General features: G+C 39.9%; 3 protein-coding genes across 3 annotated transcripts; 2 read left to right on the top strand and 1 right to left on the bottom strand.

Annotated features, from left to right (window-relative positions):
* Positions 1–5,211: 5,211 nt before the first annotated feature.
* Positions 5,212–6,387, bottom strand: LOC124415994 (NADH dehydrogenase [ubiquinone] iron-sulfur protein 4, mitochondrial). Its single transcript, XM_046896788.1, has 3 exons — positions 6,243–6,387; positions 5,645–5,983; positions 5,212–5,557 (listed from the first exon to the last, which is right to left on the bottom strand). Exons 1-3 carry the CDS (start codon positions 6,302–6,304, stop codon positions 5,380–5,382), a joined length of 579 nt encoding a protein of 192 aa, XP_046752744.1. The 5' UTR covers positions 6,305–6,387; the 3' UTR covers positions 5,212–5,379.
* Positions 6,388–7,383: 996 nt separating this feature from the next.
* Positions 7,384–9,071, top strand: LOC124416062. Its single transcript, XM_046896902.1, has 3 exons — positions 7,384–7,570; positions 7,969–8,097; positions 8,173–9,071. The coding sequence occupies exons 1-3, from the start codon at positions 7,535–7,537 to the stop codon at positions 8,353–8,355; spliced, it is 348 nt and encodes a 115-aa protein (XP_046752858.1). The 5' UTR covers positions 7,384–7,534; the 3' UTR covers positions 8,356–9,071.
* Positions 9,072–10,001: 930 nt separating this feature from the next.
* On the top strand, positions 10,002–13,498 carry LOC124415995 (peptidyl-alpha-hydroxyglycine alpha-amidating lyase 2-like). Its single transcript, XM_046896789.1, has 7 exons — positions 10,002–10,209; positions 10,499–10,656; positions 10,818–11,016; positions 11,121–11,322; positions 11,416–11,604; positions 11,690–11,802; positions 12,794–13,498. The coding sequence occupies exons 1-7, from the start codon at positions 10,045–10,047 to the stop codon at positions 12,911–12,913; spliced, it is 1,146 nt and encodes a 381-aa protein (XP_046752745.1). The 5' UTR covers positions 10,002–10,044; the 3' UTR covers positions 12,914–13,498.
* The last annotated feature ends 6,337 nt before the right edge of the window (positions 13,499–19,835 follow it).

The following is a 19,835-nucleotide window of genomic DNA, read 5'->3' as shown; positions in this document are numbered from 1 at the left end:
AAAAACAACAAAGAAATATAAGTCACGAAAGTATATTCGATATAGAAAATCGGAGCTGAATAAAATAATCGGACTTCAAACTCGGGGTAGTAAGATGTTCTCTCATTAAAATCCGTAAACACGAGGCACGACTACAAGTTAATTGTCGGCTAACAAAGCCGCAAGGGTCCAGGCAGGTTTTATATTATCAGTCTTCCGTTCCATTTGGATAGGTGAGAGCGCGGCGCACTCTTCGTCTTTCATTTGGGCCAAGGGATCGAGGATATAATTCCTCCCTGGGGATCTACCGGTGTGTTTAACGATAGGTCAATAAAATATAATAAGAAGAAGGAAAAGAAAAAACCTTCACGTAAACGTTTCAAGAGAGAAGCGCAGAAAACGACGAGCTTGATGATGAAAACAAAAAAAAAGAACAAAAAAAAAAAATACTAATAAACAAATCATAAAAGAAAAGAAGAAAAAGGAAACGGTAATGAAAAAAGTTTGTACGACAATTATTCATGTAATATTATAATTATCGAGGTATTGTGGTAAGATATTCTCAATAAACCAAATTATTAATGACGATGATAATAATAATAATAATAATAATAATGATAATAATAACAGATATTGTAATTGTAATGACAAAATGATTGAATCGTAGAACGCATAAACATAATAGCATATCAACGAATGAAAATTATTACTCGAGCCTGTTGTTTACACGATAAATATACGTATTAATTTTTTCATATTACGCGGGAGGAGTACGCGATCAAAATGTTATATCATGTTAGAAAGAAATAAAATAGAGTTATAAAAATGTATGAAAACAAAAAAATCATACTAGAGGCAGATCTTCTGAGCTATAATATTCATATTCTTACGATTTTCACCTTTAAATACAAACTATATCTGTATATGTTAGAGAACAGGAGGGTACACACGCAAATGCACAAAAACACACCCACACACACACACACACGCACACAAACGTACTTTCGTAGAATTTATACCGGTTGAATAACATTCGTGTCTACTACTATACTTATATAAAAAAAAAGAAAATATTGATACCATTTTCCAATTTTTAAAGAAAGACAAAAGGACGAAAAAAAAAATTTAAAAAAACAAACAAATACACAATTACAAATGAAATAATCAATCGTTTTCCTAATTGAGACAATGTACATTTAGAAAAATGCAAATTACTACGTAAACTTTCTATACTGGATCTGCTTATACTTTTAGTCATCGAGCTGTATACTTTATCGAATCTCAATTTTCTGCAATAATTCTGTTTCTTTATTAATCGAACGGTGACAAAAAATCAATAAATACAGCTAACAAATGATAAAAATTATTATCTGGGTAAAAAATTCATTAATAAGTGTAAAGTGAAAAGATTATAGACGTATATTTAGATGGAAATTGTTGTGACTGTGTACTCCTCAGTCTTCGCAATTTATTGCCTGTTTATACTGTCGTTATTTACATTGCATACAATTTTCATATACGTGGCATTTGCATGTATAATATATACACATATATGTGATATATATGTGATGTAAGCGCGTCAAATTCAAAGAGCGAAGAAAGACAAAAAATTAAGAGAATTTAGTTAAAAAAAAAAAACAGACAAAATTTATAACTTACGCAGGCTGATGACGCCGAAATTGCTTTATTCGATTCTAAGGAACCACATATTATACGCGTATATATATATATTAACTCGTTTAACTTCAGAGTGGCACCAAGAAATGTGATAGCACCCTTCAATCCGACGCTTTGGATTTTTTTCGTATATCAATTATTCTTTGAAACAATCAATTGTCACGAAATTACCTCGTATTACCTCATTTTCAAAATTTATTTCGTGAAAATCGAGAAATTTCTATATTAAAAATAAAGGGCAAAAAAACGATAAAAACGAAAAAAAAATCAGGTTCACTGTGTATAAAGGAGAAACGCGGGACGCCCTAATTATGAATAAGTTCTTTCGTCAACGTAGAAATACGAAAGTAGCATGCAAAAGTCATAAATTCACATTCCCGGTGATATCACGCAAAGGACTTTGTTGCTTCTGTATTTTTACTGACGTAATAAAAATCTTGAAATCGTTGCTTATACATTAGCATCGCGCGTTTGGAACTCAATAATTCTCACTTCCAATTCCACCAGATTTACTCGTACGATATATTAAATTGTGGCTGAGAAATGTTTCGAATTTGGATTTAATTATAAGAATGAGATTTTCCCGACGACGAATGACGTATATACGCGAATAGTTTTCACGATACATAATGCGGTTTAATATTAATCTCATCGATTCTGCCTGTGTTACATTATAGATGTATAATAATATATCAAATTACGATCGTAAAACTTAGTAAACATCCAATCCTTTTTCACCTATCCACTTTACTTTGAAACTAATTTCAACGGTGCGATCAATCTTCGGGTATATTTAGTAATAAAGCGAAGGGTGAAGGGTTAATTCGATTCGTTTCGAAGCGGAGCTGCACGCGAGGTTTGCGCATCGTGATAAAGAATAAAAAAAAAAAAAAAAGATTCTTAATGAAAAATTAAGAAAATTGTACAATACGCGATACATAATTCGATTAAAAGTTAATCATACCTTTGTTTAGCTTCGTACATTACGTATAATGTTAAGAGGTATAATGGCATTGACAATATTTACCACGCAAGATTATGAAATAGGGAGAACACAAAAATTAAGTAAAGATTAAAGAATAATAATGAAAAAAAAAATAAAAAAAAAACGAATAAAAAAAAAAGAAAACACACACACGGAAAATGTGAAAAAAAAGTAAGGAAAAAAATGTAATATTAATTCTAAATAAAGTTGTATGAAATCTACAATCAAAGGCCTACGTAACGTTAGCGGATGTGGCGTTAATTAATGTCTTCAATATTATATAATTAAACTTTATTTAACATTAAGATTATCGGTTTTCATTGTATCATTTATCCATTTTATTACCTATACATGCGTATATATATATAGGTATTATTGATGATATTCTTCGTGACTGAATATACGCATGTTTGACGAATTAAGAATAGTGAAATATTATTTATTGCAAATGAATTATGCGACGGAAATGCGTATATTTGTCACGGTCGCATGCATACATACCCACACACACACACACACACGCGCGCGCGCGCGCACACATACACACGTATAGCGAGTAATTAAAACGTAGATAGTATGAAATTTAGTAGCCATAGCGTGGGGCTATGTCCTAATGATCAATATATAATAATAAGTGCGTTTTCTCCGTGCTGAACGGGACTCAAGTTTCGTGATAAAATTAATTTTAAATAATTTAGTAATTAATTTGTACATAATAACGATATACAGTATAGATAAATAGATAAATATATGTGTATACATGACAGAATGTTTAAAGAAAAAAAGTCAAGTTTAAAAAGCTGCACACGGTGTCGTAAGTTATATTGTGCGATTAACAATATATAATACGGTTTTGGCAAAGGTGCGTTTTCGTTTTTCGAACAAAAAAAAAAAAAAATTTACATCCATTTATAAGAATAGATTGAGTTTTAACCATTTTCACAGACTTTGAAATATTTTAGCCCTTCTATTGAATGAAGCTTGAATAGACGAAATAAATTTGAATATTAATTTTCTAATTTGAATCAATATTAGACAAATATCTATAGGTATCTAGGTGACCCTCATGAAGGTATATAAATACTGTAGCTAAGAAATAATAGTAATAACGATAATAATAATTTGACAGAATGAATAACGTCGAGAAAATTATACAGTTTGAAATCGTACATATAGAGTAATATTGTAAATTTATTACCTACGTACTATAATTAAATTTATAATATAAATAATATAATTACCTGTTTTGTTATGCTTTCAAGCAATCTAGATCGAGCATTAAACTTACGCATACAATTAACCTTGGTATAATTATTATACATACATATATTGTATATACATATAATATCTCTACACGATAATTTGAGAATTATTCATTCGTTGTCTTGTAACAATTCGACGAAAATTGCTGTATATACAAAGAGAAAACAAAAAACAAATTGTGCGTACGTTTGGCTCAAGCATGTGTAGATACATATATATATATATATATATATATGTATGGATAATATATATATTAAATAATTAATTCTCGTTGGCTTGTGATGTATATACACACACACACACACACACACACACATATATATAAATATATATATAAATATATATATATATGTATATATACATTTTTTTTTTTTTAACCGCATGTATATTTAAATTACACTCGACAATTTACGGACAGAAATCAGTGAGCGCGTTAATCTTTTTCATTATTATTATTACTACTATTAATATTATCATTAACGCTGTTACATTTTCATCGACGCTGTTAATACTGTTACACTGCATATGATCATTATACCAAAATTCAAATATATATACGTAAACGCATAACTATGGATATATCGTTATAAGCAGACAGTGACACCGCCTCGACTGTCCGTGAATCGTGAGAAGTTTCAATCCCCTTTTTGGGCATCTCAGAGATGAAAAGAAAAAACAAATAAAAATTAATAACATTACTATAATCGACACGTTCGACAAGTCATAGGATCTGCTGTCACGTTAAGTTGTTTTTCTGGCGGTAATTCGTTGGAAAGCAGTACCTGTACGTTACTAATTCTATGCAATTCAGGCAGTTCTGCGTGTGATAAGTTCACAATCAGAGAACGTAAAGCTCGGATCTTGTGACTTTCGATTACGGATCTAATAATAATAGTAATAACAATAACAATAATAATAGCAACAACAACAATAATAACAATAATAATTAAATCAGCAATATTATACGCGGAGTAGATATTTAGTCAGATATTTTATTATAAATTATTATTATTATCAACTCAGTACGAATAATTATAAATATTAAACGATGACAATGATCAGTTAGAATTTATCATTATAGGTAAAATTTATGCTTGTTTTGAATAATATTTCAATTATTATTACATTATAAAGAAAAAAAGTAAAAAGCAAAAACACAGAAAAAGGGGAAAAACAAAAACAAAAAATAAGAAATTATTATATAATCATTCCTAAATAATAAATAATGGAGTTTATTGCTACATCGAAAACTTTAATTTTACCCACAAGTTTTCCATCCAGGCAAAAAGGACAATTTAAAAATAATATTCACGAACAATATTTATTCATCAATATAATACATGTCTATACATACTTTATACTTCACGTCACTTAAACACACGATCGATACACATACCGATGGCATCGCGCGATATCGACTATTATAATATAGATATATGATACAGAAATTGATTTAATGAAAATAAATTTCCACCTCACTTTGTAGAAACTCGAGTGCGCTTGTCCCAGGAAAAGTTTACTCCGTAGCTTCTCGGCTTTGGAGTTTTTGCATTGGGTTTCTGAATATAATATTGCCATCCCATTTTCTCGCAATGAGCGATCGCCTCCTCCTTGGTAGCGAACTCAATCTTCAGGTTGGAATGTGGGTCCCCGCTAGAAAGCAGCATGCATAAAAGTCAGTGACTATTTATTGAAAGACTATTATGATTCCAAGCTTTACGAACTGTAGCTCTTCCCTACCTAGAAGTCCATCCCATAAGCGGATTCTCCCATCGTTCGCGAGTGTCGAAATCCATTTGCCAGAAGTTGATATTGTTTGTTCCAGACTGCATCGCATTTTTTGTAGGCTCGTATATGCGAACGGTGCGATTTTTTATGTGCTCCTCAGGTACACCAGAAAGAACTCCAACTTTTTCTGGCCCCTCGATCGTGATGTAGCCCTGCAGAGCTTTCTGCTTCTCGTATTCAGTAGGATTCAACTCGATACTTGGGTCCTTCACGTTGGGTTCATGCACCTCTAGCGCCTTATTGGGATCGTCTCCGTAGCGAACGCTACCTGTGGAGAGGCTCTTGGCGGTCCTACGATCCGAAAACAGTACGGTCCGTGAAAACAGTGTTCATACATATGTGTAATTTACAGTTTCGGATCTATTACTAATTTCGCAGTGCACGTTGAGCTATATTTTTGTACATTCATGTGCCCCTTTGGTTATAATACGACAGATTATTCAAAACAGAGTTATATGTGCGATTACATAAAATTTATAGGTTAGGTTTGGACCGTAAGTGAAAACAAAAGACGGTGGCTGGTAGAAATTAAATAACACTATTTACTCACCATTGTTGATTACCGTTTTTAATAATATTTGTACAGTTTCTTAGCAACAAACGAGTTGCCATTTTTCTGCCAAGGTGTGATGAATATCTGGTAGCAGAAGACGTTGCAAACACTGTGCAGCAGTGTCAAATGCAGATGCATACACCACACGGTACCCTAGCGCCTCATGCAGCTTTGGAATAACCATCAGATGCAGCGTTGACTCGGAAGGTAAGATAGGCAACTGGCACATCGACGACCGCCAATTTTGATTTTCATTCGGATTACGTGTCAGCTAAATTTGTTTCTGGAGCAGATTCTCACTCTGTTAACTTTTGTACCACCACGATTTTATACTTTAATTACGCCTCATATTTTATTTACAATCAATTCATTATTTTTTCTTTCTCGGAGTATATTGGGACAAGGAAAATTCTACTCATCTTTATTTTAACGATGACATTCTACAGAAATTCGTCACATACCTATTTTTATTTACTGTGGAATATTATGAAAAAATGATATTTGAAAGTGTGTAAATTCATTCCATTATCTTTAACAATTCTAATTGAAATAGTGTTTGCATCTGATAAAATGATTCCATTAAACTCTTGATTCTATTAAATGTTAGACCGTAAATAACTGTTCCTTTTCATTCCCACAATTGTAAAATTTTCTATTCAGCACAACTGAATCTTTTGCGATAGGTTCAACTTTCTGGAACTAATTTCTTCCTATATAGATATCGCGACCAAACATGTAAAACATATTTTAAAAATATGTATGTACATACATCTAATCGTATTTCCGATGCAAGTCTCACTTCGAGTGCTGCAAAAAATAAATTCAGAAATGGATATTTCCAATCCATAATAATCGACAGTCGAATTTTCCCGAGAAAATCAAGTTTGATAAAGTATAAATGAGCCGACGTTTCACAATCTGGGACATCATTGCACGCGATGACAATATTAATAGACAATCCAATGACCTCTCGTAGCAGCTCCTCACCCTGAAATCCACCTGACAATGAGTCCAGAGTTAATTGAAATAAAAATTTGTCAAATCAGTTGTTCGATGGGCAGGATGACCTGTCCTAAATCAGTCAGCTAGATTTCGGGTATCGCAGCTTTTTAGTAAGCAGGACGCATGCTCGGAGGAACTCGTTGCGGCAATGTCGGCCGACGTCGGATCATATCGCATTCCCTGAGTTTCCGTAATCGGAGGGCCATGCTTGTCGAGTCTATTCATATTTTTAGTTTCCACCTTCTGTCCTAAGCTCGCCTATCAAACGTGCGAACAGGCACGCAATAATGAGCTCCAATAAACAGAACCGGATTTGTCAGGAAGTGAGTATTTGCTACCTCAATATTAGCTATCTGTACTATTTCATTTTACTTCATTTCGTACCGCAATGGTAGCCTCAAATATCCCCCAGATGTACGGCTGATCGATCGCAAGGAACTGTTGCTACACTAGCAGCTGTTGCGCACTTTTTCCAGATGCGAAAAGTATTGACGCCCCGTTTTCCCCGCAACTTTTTCCCAAAATTTGTTCGCAGTTTATGTGATACATTTCTCCTTCTTGTTCTTCGTATATGCAATTCTTTAACCATTCTACAGTTGAGAAATCAATTCCTCAATCCTTTATTGTGATTGCGAATTCTTGTGTTTACCGAAATTCATGTGTTCATCAATGAGGAATTGTGTCGTTATAATTTTACGTCTAATCGGACTTTTTCTTTCAGAATGGGATCAAGCTTTGCCTCCTTCTGCTCTTAGCGATTTGCACGCGAGTGATCTTCGCAGCGCAGGCAAAGCACGTGATCACCAAGCGAAACTACAGTGACCAAAGCGTCAGAGGATATCTGGCAGAGGTAGACCTCCCTTTCGCTTTCCTCGTTTCTTTGATAATCCAGATTAACTTTTGACTGTTTTCATATTTTTACCAGAGGACTTGCTGGTGGAACGAAGTTTGCAAGGAGGAATTTCACAGCAAATTTCGTTGCCGTTGTCCACGATGGTCGTACTGCAGGGCACCAGGTCGCTACTACGACGCTCACTGCAGCATGACCAGGACCGGGTACATTTGGACCCAACCGGAGACTTCCTTGGCACGGGAAATCCAAAAATAGTCCATCAGGGCCGTGATGACAGCCCGCAAAGATGCTGGGTTGAATTCACCAAGATTGACGGACTTCTAGCTATGGTTGCATGGACATCCTTTCTGCACAACTTTTCGCGAATCTGACGATTCGCTTGGAGTAATCGTTGATAAAATTTTCGTATACTAGGAGAACAGAACCAACGTTGGAATTAGTTGATTGAATGATGATTTGTAATTTATTTCGAATTGTTTTGCGATGATTGCACTTCTTGTGGTTGAGGGACTAATGGCTCGGGTGAATGCTGATTTTGCAGAGAGAAACGGGAGGATGGGTTGACACTGACGTTTATGAGCCACAATTTAAAACGAACAATGATAGACTAAGATTGAAAAAATTGTACATCGAGAATTGCGATGAATAGAGTCGAACAAAATTATAACTTATTAAACGAACATGTGATGCAACGACTATCAGTAGGGAAAATAGATGAAAATATAAGATTGCGGTAGAGGATCAGATTATCAATTTTTCTTACAATTTTAGATCTGCAAGCATAACAGTAAATGTACTCATAGAATTTTAATCGTTACAATTATTGCCGCGATATTCGCGCAGTAGCAAGAGAAACAAGTTTGCGACAATATTATTATACTATATAAATATAATAACGTAGGTGATATCTCAATGTTTATTGGTATTTATTATTTTCTTATACCTTCTCAATATTATACAAATAAAAAGAAAAATTGTGAATTATTGTGATTATGTACGTCATTCTATACAGCTTCGCGATTTCTCGATGCTGTATGGATGATCGTTGCAAATGAATGTGTCCATAGCTAATTCCAAAGACTGCAGGATAGAATGAACATAAAAAAAAATAAAAAATCATCTACAAAGTCAACTCGAAATTGTCGAGTGTGTCCAGCACGGGGCGTGATCGGTCCTCGCCCGCAGGGTTGCCAGCGATAATTCAGGTTTCGGAATTTGAGCCCCAAAGTCGATTTGTTATCGGGTAGAAACGCGCGTTGACCCTCGTCAAGCGCTTAGCAAAGCTAGATCCCATCCCGGCTCCCTGGGGCAGGGTGTTATTTCTTTCATTTTCCTCCTTTGAAATTTTTCAAAGCGAGAAAGACTCGGGGTGTCAGCAAGTGTTGGAAATAAATTTATCAGACGAACCGCCTGACCCGGGAGATTTTTTTTTTTCTCTTCGTCTTTTCCTCTCCAAAAAACATCCCTTGCCTGAGATCGAACACTGTAAAAGCAAGGTATACACAAACGTGTACATCAGTTTCCACCGGTCTTCGCTATAACTTCGAATACTACAAAGAATATCAGACTAACCATGGCTCAATTCGTTGCAATGTTTTTTCATTTTTTGCGGCGAACAATAAGAATACAATTTTCTTTTGTGATGCACAGCTTCAATTTGTGACTCAAAAAATCTTTGGAAAAACATGCGTAACTTGGTGTCAGATAAAAAAAAAAAAATCTTAAAACAGCTGATTGTATTCGTCAAGGTAGTTTCTGACGCGAGATGAGAGCCAACCACGGGTCGTTATAGGCGTCGCTATCATATTATCACCCGCAAATTCCAATTTAGTTGAGACCCGGACCGAATAAGTCGCGGAGCTCGATATCGTCGACGGTTGTTGCGCATGCTGCTATCGACCTGCTTCCAAACGTCCCACAAGCATCGCCAAGGCAGAAGACGCCATGACACTTTCGACAAGTTACTTGACGCTCTTCCTTCCCCTTCTGGTGCTCGTCGCCGTATTTAGCGAGGCTCGAATCATCAACAATTACGCTAGACCCCGTCTCGGCGAAACATTCTACGGGGAGATAAGAGAACTTTTACGACAACGACTCGACGAGATAGAGGTGAGTGCAGTTCAGCCCATTTGGCGGATATAATTCCGCCTCTAAATAAACAAAAAAAAAAAATTCGTCACTCTTGACGCTGGAATATTTAATTCTTTAAATCGAGGCCAAGGGAGACCAGAAACGTGTAGAATCGTTAAGTCCAGACTACAAGGGATGAAGAAGTTTTCCTTGATACAGATTACGTAGAATTATATAAGCCTATCTGACATCGCGTTAATATTCCCCGTTTTCACGACCTGCATACCTTGCGTATTATCGACGATAAATCTTGCTTCGTAATCAACAGAATGAAGTGTCAGTGTTCGAAGAAGAACAACCACCTCGTCCAGAGGAAAACCCGACTTGGCGTGGGCCGGAGAGTTTGGGTCAAATATCGGGTGTCGCCGTGGATTGGAATGGAAGACCCGTGATTTTTCACCGTGGTCATCACACGTGGGAATATTCGTAAGTATTTTCATTTAAGGTCGAGCCTACCTACTTGTGGTTTGCATAGATTTTCAATGTGAATTGTACAAGGCAGCCAGTTCCTCCATTGCAAGCATTTTGCCAAGCATTAAATTTGGAGCTTGCGTAACCTCGTATCACCGTCTTTTTTCTGAGCACAGTACGTTCAACTCGAGTTATCACTACCAAGAGCTGACCCGAGGACCAATCCTTCAGAACACAGTGCTTACCCTGGACCCTGTAACCGGTGAGGTAATCGAAGGCTGGGGAAAGAGTCTCTTTTACATGCCTCACGGTCTGCATATTGATGTGTACGGTAACGTGTGGTTAACGGACGTCGCCCTCCACCAAGTGTTCAAGGTAAAACTGTAGTTAAGGAAAATGAGATCACCAACCGAGAAGATGAGAGTTGGTACAATTTTTATGCTGACGTGTTCTTCATTACGTTCGTTTGTACGTAACAGTTTCGAAGGAATGCCAGAAATCCGAGCCTCATATTAGGGCAGAGGTTCCAACCTGGTAGCGATTCGGCCCACTTTTGCCAGCCGACAACAGTCGCCGTCGCGCCAGCCGGGGAAATAATAGTCGCTGATGGTTACTGCAACAACCGAATCATGGTCTTCAATGCGGCCGGAGGTCTACTCGAAGTCATTCCGCAGCCCGGAGGTCAGTCTGCAGAAATACTTGATCGACTTTTGTATGGAAAACACCAGAAACATTGCAAGTGGGATAACTGCTCCCGTTATTTTCATTCCGCAGAATTCTTATCCCTGCAAGTTCCTCATGGTTTGGCTCTTCTTCCGGAACTCGATGTCGTCTGCATCGCTGACCGAGAGAATATGAGGGTCACCTGTCCAAACGTGGGTCTCAAAAGATCGCGGACGCGAAGTCCTCCTTTGACCATTCAGCAGCCTGATCTCGGAAGAGTGTTCGGTGTTGCAGCGTACGGTGAGAAGTTCAGGGTTACTCGAAGGGTTTTAGGATCAGATGTTACGTCAGAATGAATTACTCAATTTCAATCTCATTCCGGCAGGCAATTACATCTACGCCGTAAATGGTCCAACGTCGCCGATGATTCCGGTGAGAGGTTTCACCCTGGACCCCAGAACAGAAAGAGTCGTTGATCACTGGACACCGGTATCGAGCGTAAGTGAATTGTGAAAATTTGAATTGATGAGAAAAAATCGCAGTGTTTTGTTAACTCGAGGTTTCATTCGGCGGAGCTTGAAAGACGTCGAATTGATGGCGGTTTATTATATATATATACGTAGTAATTTAGCCACAGCTGCAAAGCCATTAGGCTTCAGCCGTTGGAGGCTGTTCCGTACTAGCGAGGTGATTAAAATTAGCGACGCTTTGTAAATGGAACTGGTTAGCTAATTGAATTTTATTAAAATGTTGGCTACCTCGTGAGTAGCCATGCAGGATATTTTTGCGTCGAAAGGTCCCGAGTGTAGTTGATGGGTGAAAAAAGAAAATTGCTCGGGCTCCAGACCGCAGCTCACGATCGGGCCGCGCAGCTCTCGGCCCCGTGTTTTAAAAATCGCGAACCCAAGCATCGACCAACTTCCGCCCATGTGGCGCAAGCTCACGATGAAGACATTAAGGGGGTTTAACGACGCCGCGCCGTCATTTTCCTGAGGAATGATTGCGCCCCGAGGCGAAAATGAATGGTTCTTTGTAGCTATATTGAAAATACTCTAGTATATGTGTGTGTTCGAAATTACAAATTATGATTATACACTGGCAGACACGAAAGATCACTTTCGATGATTACACCTGCACAGCCGAACCGAACAGTCGAACAGCTCTAGAGTGTGTAGAACTTGATTCGCGAGCTTATTGCCTTCTTTCGATTGATTACTGTCATTTATTTTTTATCACATAATAATATCATGCATGTCTCTTTTTCGTCACCGTGCCACCATACCTTACACATGTATGCCATCGAGTTCCCGAAACTGTCGGGAGTCTCTTTCCTCACGTCACTTTTTCGGCCATTTTGCTTAATCGCGTGATTGCCCGTGTCAGGAAGGTTTTTTGGCTTCGTTTGTAAGGGGGTAATAACACACGTATTTCTGCCGCCTTTGCATCTTGATCAACTAATTTCCTTATACCTATGTATACGTTTTTTCAGAAATTTACACAGCCCCACGCCATCGCCGTTTGCCCGAACGAAACTGCGCTCTATGTCGTTGAAATTGAGCCTAACAAGGTTTGGAAGTTCGACCTGATCCGGACCGATTCTAAGAAGTAACAACAAACGTCCATTGACGCTGCAATTTAGCAGTCCCTCGGGAATATGTCGGCAACTCTGCATCTATCCTGCAAAAAAGAAAAAAAATATTTAAAAAAAATATCGATCCACACGAGAAGACGATGAAGTTATCTGTAATTTTTTGTGTCGTACCCGGGCATTACCGCAACGCCCACGTGCGTTTTCATTATGATTATAGGTAATGTACGGTGTTAGAATTCGTAGCGGTTACCTGACCCCTTCTTCTCCGCTGGTGACGTCACTTCCGGACCACGATATACACGACCAATATGACCCTAAACGTCGATATCAAGATATCCATATTTTAGCAATGAAAGTATTGTAACTGGAGGAAACCTTTGAATATTTTTGTGACTACAAAGGTGTGTAATTGTATTAGATCACGTAGAAGCCTGTATACGTACAATTCGGATTCACCCGGAATATCGCCAACGGGTAATTCAGGTAATACATTGTGTACCTGTTATTTAGAAATCAACTATGTGGTACCAGAACGCTAATCGAGCTTCATATCTCTGTGTAAAAAATATATCACTTTACCGATTACGCTCAGCTGTCAAATGATGAAATATGTAAAATACGAATATATTTAACATACTCGCATGCATATAAGTCGTAATGTCTGAACGAAGAATCCACGTACCTTTCGGTTGTATTCTCGACGAGATGAGATCATCGGTGAAAACTTTATGATGTAAACAAGAAACAACGATTTTTTTTCTTTCCCCTGCTTGTTGCTTGTCTACCGAAAACCGTGATTGGCCCCTTTTAACCGTCTCCCCGAGCATACTAAAAATCGGGATTAAAATTGAAGGGGACGAAAATTGGACGTCGTCCCCGCGGTAAAAACCGGAATGAACGTTGTTTTTCTTCGCACCTCACTCAACCTTGTGGAGATGACACAATTCTGTAAATTACATTCAACCAGGACGTGAAAAAACAAAGATGCGGCTCAAATCCGGCTCTCCTCCTACGGATTCGATGTAGGTATATAAGTAGCTGCAGCTTTTCTCAAATATCATTAGTGGCCCGGTAGAAGCGTCAACAACATCTGCTCTTTGTGTTCAAAGAAAAGAAAAGAGAGGCGAGGAAAAAGGAGTTCAGAAAAAGACGCCACTAGGCACTAAGCGAAGGAGACATTTCACTACTGTATACATATATACATATATATGCAGCTCCGCGTTTAGCCGTCGAAGCACCTCCTCGTCGCACGTCGCCTCGGTTCAAAAACTCCTCGAAACCCCTTCTCGTCTTCTTCCCTCCTCATCTCTAGTCGCTCTCCTTCTCATCCTCAGCCTCCCGACGGCCTTTCAAAAGGAGAATACCGTGACAAAATTGCCGCAAAAAAGCCATCGAAGCGCGGCGGTTGTAAGCTGTGTAAAAAGTAGGTAAAATTTAATATAAAAACCAATATTACTCCAGAGAGCGAAGGCACAGGGCATTGTGCACTTCTTTGACACTAATTTCTTCTTCGTATCGACCAAGAAAGTCCGCTGCGTGAGTAACATCGGTCGGCAAGATCTTTAGAGAATCGTGATATGAATGGAGCCCATGGTGTTATTACCCTAGTTTTTCGGTAATTATTTTTACTTCTCGCAACCCTAAAGCTTCCTACAGATTCTTGGCGTGGTGTCGAGGCATCAAAGAAAAGGGTTGAGCGATGCCTGCATGGCAGGAACGCGAGGATCACATGGATTTACGGTGTTCACCATGGACTCGTACAGCATTACTAGGCCAGTTTACTGCAACTCGTACTGGTGTAGGACGACGCGTAGTTACCACGATTTGTTAACGTGTTTCGGCTGCTTTGATCTCGCCCCTGAGGTGGTGGAAGCACGAAGCATCGGCGTCAGAGTCGGGAAGCTGGAAGCCGCGAGTCGAGCGCGACTTTCGAAGGGAATTTTTATCAGTTTTTCAACATCCGTTGATTACCATACGCGGCGACGACGAAGATGCACGTTGAGGTGGTCAAACTCTTGGCCTACGGAATTCACGACGCGGGACAGGCGTAAAATTCCAATGCGCCTGCATTCACTTCCTCCTCTACTGCTACGCAGTGAGTCACATCCGGAGCTCGTTAAAACTGTTGAGATCATGAATTCGATTCGCATCGACCTGTCAGGCCGAAAATCATCGAATCGGACATCGAAGCGTGCAGAATTCGTGACAGTCGCAATAAATCGGATACCGGAAGGCGAGAGACGGTCGTCTTGAGACGAGGACGATGTGTGTAATAATACCGTCTGTAATTGCTCCTCCGGCAAAAGAACTACCGCGATAAACAAAAACCGATTAAATTTCCATCTCAATTGGTTCCTACGACACTGAAATTCGACGCCAATGTCAGGGTCGAGATGCTGGTCTAATGAAGACGTGCCGGACCAGTCGCCTTCTCTCTCTCACTCACTCCGAACTTCTCTCTCGTTCCCTCCGCCCTCCCATTTCCACTCTTGGACTCTCGCTCTCTCTCTTTCTCTCTTCCCCATGCTACAGCTTTCATTTTATACTCCTCCGAGGATCTTTCTCTCTCCAAACATCTCTGAACTGGTTTTGATGCGAGGCTGCAGAGGCAGCGCGAGATCGCGCGATGTCGAACCCCGAGAACCCGCCACGAGAACAAGCTCATGGACAACACGAAGGTACCGCCGAGCCTTAGCCTCTAGCTGTGTGTACATCGGATAGCGTATAACTCGAACCTTCTTCTTTACCTTGGATCAACTGGGTTAAATTCTACGAATAAAGCATGCAGGCATACATTTTTCTCATTCCTCTTCCCAACGAAAGCTCTTTGCAGCTGTAGTCTATGTTTTCATATGATTTGAGCTGTGGAAGTATTAAGATCTAATTCCTGGTGCTTCGACTCGTGGAAAACTTGTATCCGAATAGATGTTGGGTCTGGGTGAACCGTCAAGGAAGTGGGTATAATGTGCATTTAGTCAGAGTCTGATTTTTTCCATTGGCTTCGTTACGGGTTGCCGCAGCTCCACCACTAGAGGCGTACAAGGTCCAGTGACTTGAAATGAGCCCATATTTTTGAAACAAAAACCGTGACAACACCTGCTACGTTGAGTGCTTTAATCCTCGACTGCCCCGAACACTGGCTAGTCCCGCATCTAACACGTCCGGTTTTCTTCTGCAGGGCTGGAGTAGAACACCAACGAAGAACACGACATAATATCAGGACCGAGGACAAAGATGCGCCGAGTTAAATGGCCAGGATTTAGCTGTCTTGTAATTATCCGGCACGTGTGTAATTCCAACTCCAAATCCGAGTTACGCAGTATAAATTACGTTGCGGTTCTCGAGCACTGGAATATCCAGCAAGAATGGTGTGATATCTGGCCCCAATACCACATAAATCGATTGACATCATCACTGAATTCCACTCTCTCTCTCTCTCTCTCTTTATCATAAGCCCCAAATGGATAAAGTCGCAAGTAAAAAGGGACGAAGAGAGAAGCGGATGAGCGGCTGCGGTGGGACCAGGCGATGGTTGTGGTCGTAGTGGTGGTGGTGGAAGGGAGGCAAGAAGTAAAAGGTGAAAAAAAAGTCCAGCGGCTCGCTCTATCGTCAGAAATTAAGTTGTTAAGATGCTGCCTTGAGCGTAGCGAACCCAAAGAGAACAGAGCGTCGCGTCGCTCAGCGAATGGCTGTGTAATGGCGGTCGACACAGCGGACGCTCTTTTCGTTCCCCGGAGGTCGCGACGGTTGCTTCTTCTTCGACATCCGGTTGTTTCGATTCCCCTAATCGTGAGAGTTCAGGATAAATTGTTACGCCGTTTTCGAACGGTGAATCAGCCGCTAGATCGCGACCGTATACTTTAATATATTCAAGAAATTGTTCCCTTGGAGAAGATGAACGGAACGGAATGGAATGGAAGACCTTTTTCACCTCTTCTTTTTCACTCTCGTTATCTCTCTCACTCTTGCTCTTTCGCATTCAAGCGCACTGCACGCCGTGCAATCTCTGTTTACAAACATATCATAAGATTACACAACGGTGAAAGTTTCCGAGAAATATTTTCAAACATGAATAACTCGCCAGTGCAATATGGAGTTCAACGAACCATCGGACATTTGACAACAAATCGTCGTGCGTCGTGTAAGAGATAAGCAGCTGCGGTATTCGCGTGCCTTACTAACCATGGCCGTCGTTCACTGCCAGATGAAGAGGTCCTCCGCCTACCCCTCGATCATTTACACTGGCAGATTCCTGGGAGCCATGCCGTTTCATCAACCAGCTCGTATCTAATTGCCCTCCTTGTACCGCGAACTGCAGGCCTGGCCGGATTGCGACGGATGCGCAGCGTCCATCTGTTCCACGAAATACCCATCAAAATTGCTACGTGCTACGTAATAATCGCTGTTTAATGAGATCGTCTGTTAACTGTTATCCTACGCGGCTCTTTAGTCTGCTGCAAAGCCCCCAGCGCAGGATCTGCCTCTACATCTTGATCCTTCTTTCGTTATACTCATCACCAAACTCACACGACACGCATCTCTACAGATGGTCGAAGAATGCGGAATGAGGAAGAGTTTGCACACTTTACCCAGAATACATCTGCATGGATCTCTGCCAACTTCTGACGTTCGAAGGAGCTTGAACGCGAAAAGCATGCTTCGCCTTTCACGGTTACACAATTAGGCGTACAATTGTCGCACTTTGCAATATGCGAGATGGGAGATGAGATCGGGATTGTTTTCTGATCGATTTGCGACTCGCGATTTGAACCGAGGCGCTCGCGTTTGTCGCATAAATAACTTAATGTATGTATACCAACATGCATATTCCCAGCTTTATATACTTTACTACCTCTGAGAGGCTTCGTTGAAAGATCGGGACCGGGGCCGATCAGGCGTTGCGTCGGCGAAAAAATCGCTGAGTTAAGTGGCCGTTCCGGAAGAAATATGGCTGACACCACGGCCAAAACTTCAAAGAGACCGACGAACAACGGCCGTAGTCCCGATGCGTCGGAAGGGGATTGATCAAAGAATTGTAAACGGGGGAAGAAGAAGATGGCGAGGCCTGAACAAGGAACGGCTGAATGGATAAATGGGCGAAAATCGGCTCGCAAAGAAGAGGTGAAACGTATTTCAAACTGATCTCCGCATGCATTTCCAATGATGGCACTCATATGTGTTCGGATGAACGGCGATTATCAGCGGAAACATTTAATTCTTATCTTTGACCGTCCGTGATCTCGAATACAGAGAAATACTCTGGCTTACCGGATACAGATTAGGGGTGACGGATAAAAACTTTATAGTTTCATTTAGATTTTACCACGTAATTATATACCCATGATCTGAGTAACGCGGTCCGTGGATGCGATGACCTTCCTTATCGGTTCGACGTTGTGGCAATGAAATGTGAAGAGTGAAATTTATCATCGTTAAATAATCTTCCGAAGCTTTTCTAGAAGTCGTGATGATTTCGATGGTAGATCGAGTGAGTTTTTAACGAACAAGAATTTCTTCTTCGCGGTTTGCTCACCGCGGGACGTGTTACGCTGTTGGGTTGGATAAACCGCAGGTTGCGGTCGACGGCACGAAAATAAAAAGGAACAAACGCAGGTAATCGTGGGTGAAAAAGGAGCGGAACGTTCGCGGTTTCGAGGACTTGAAAGATTGAGGACGTATTTCCCGAAGAAGGTGTAACCGGACCTCTCCGCAGGACCGACCGATTCCAGAATCGAAAAAGTTTAAGGGGTTCATAAATTCGAATTATGAGAGAATGGGTTCCTCTTTAAGGGCGTGGCTGACGGCTGGTCTGGCGTGAAAAGTGAAAGAGGGACGCCGCGCAGCGCATTGAAGATGTAATATATGGCCGAGAGGCAGGTGCCAGAGGCTGGGATGCTGTGTGGCTGCACTGCGCAGCTTCGTAGGTAGGTACCTACATCAGTATCCCTGATATCAGAAGAGCGAATCGTTCGTTATATTAATACGCTCATATATCGCCTCTTTACACGGAGTACATGGCTCGTATAAAACCCGTATAAAACACTCATAAGGCCGACGAGAATTGCCTCAAAGCAAACCTCGATCTCTCTCTCTCTCTCTCCCACTCTCTCTTGCTTGCTTTATTTTTCTACAACGTGAGCTCTCGCGCGATGATTACGATTTACTTCTGTACGAGAAACCCAATTAATGAGGCTCGATCAGTTAACCCACTCCAGCAATTACTCATGCTTTCTTTTGAGATAATCCAGATAAAGAAGTCGACGAGAAGTTATACTACGCTTAACGGAGGAACCGTTAATATTCTACCTGTAACTATAAACCACCGCCATGGATCTTTGCGAAATACTATAAGTATGTGGACGCGAGGCGAAACTGCTATCATCGAGAACTTGGGAAACTTGGTTTCAAATACCTGCAGCTCGATGCTAGTAATGCAATACGGTGCAGGGTACAAATGTACCAAGAAATTAGTATTGTTTAAATTTTTCATGTTTTACCTATTCAAAATTGTGATTGATTTGAATAAAAGAGACTTACAAAACGATGTTATCGGAAAAAGTAGAGATACAATTGCATTTCCTTATTGTCTGTTCCATTACTATCGTTTATTTATTTTGAGCTTGACTCTCCGAGGTCTAATCGATGTGCGAACTGCGAAGCACTTCACCACAAATTACATTCGCGAAGCTATTCTCAACGTAACTTCATGTTGTCTTCAAACTCGATCAAAACTTTAACAAAAAATGGAAGGCGTTAGCCTTAGTTTCGTTCCGAGTTTTAGGGTCGGAAACCTCTCAGTTTTTGATTAGACTCTCAACAGCCTCTTCTGACTAATTGGCACTAGTGGCACTCAGAAAATACAACTCGTACAAACTCGAACTAGTGATTTTCCGAAATCAACATGATTAATTGTACAAACGAAGAATACTTCGCCAAATCA

The sequence above is a fragment of the Diprion similis genome, chromosome 2, assembly GCF_021155765.1.
Source record: "Diprion similis isolate iyDipSimi1 chromosome 2, iyDipSimi1.1, whole genome shotgun sequence".
Lineage (NCBI taxonomy): Eukaryota > Metazoa > Arthropoda > Insecta > Hymenoptera > Diprionidae > Diprion > Diprion similis.
The sequence above is the reverse complement of the archived record's forward strand: the minus strand, read 5'-3'. Positions and strand labels throughout refer to the sequence as shown.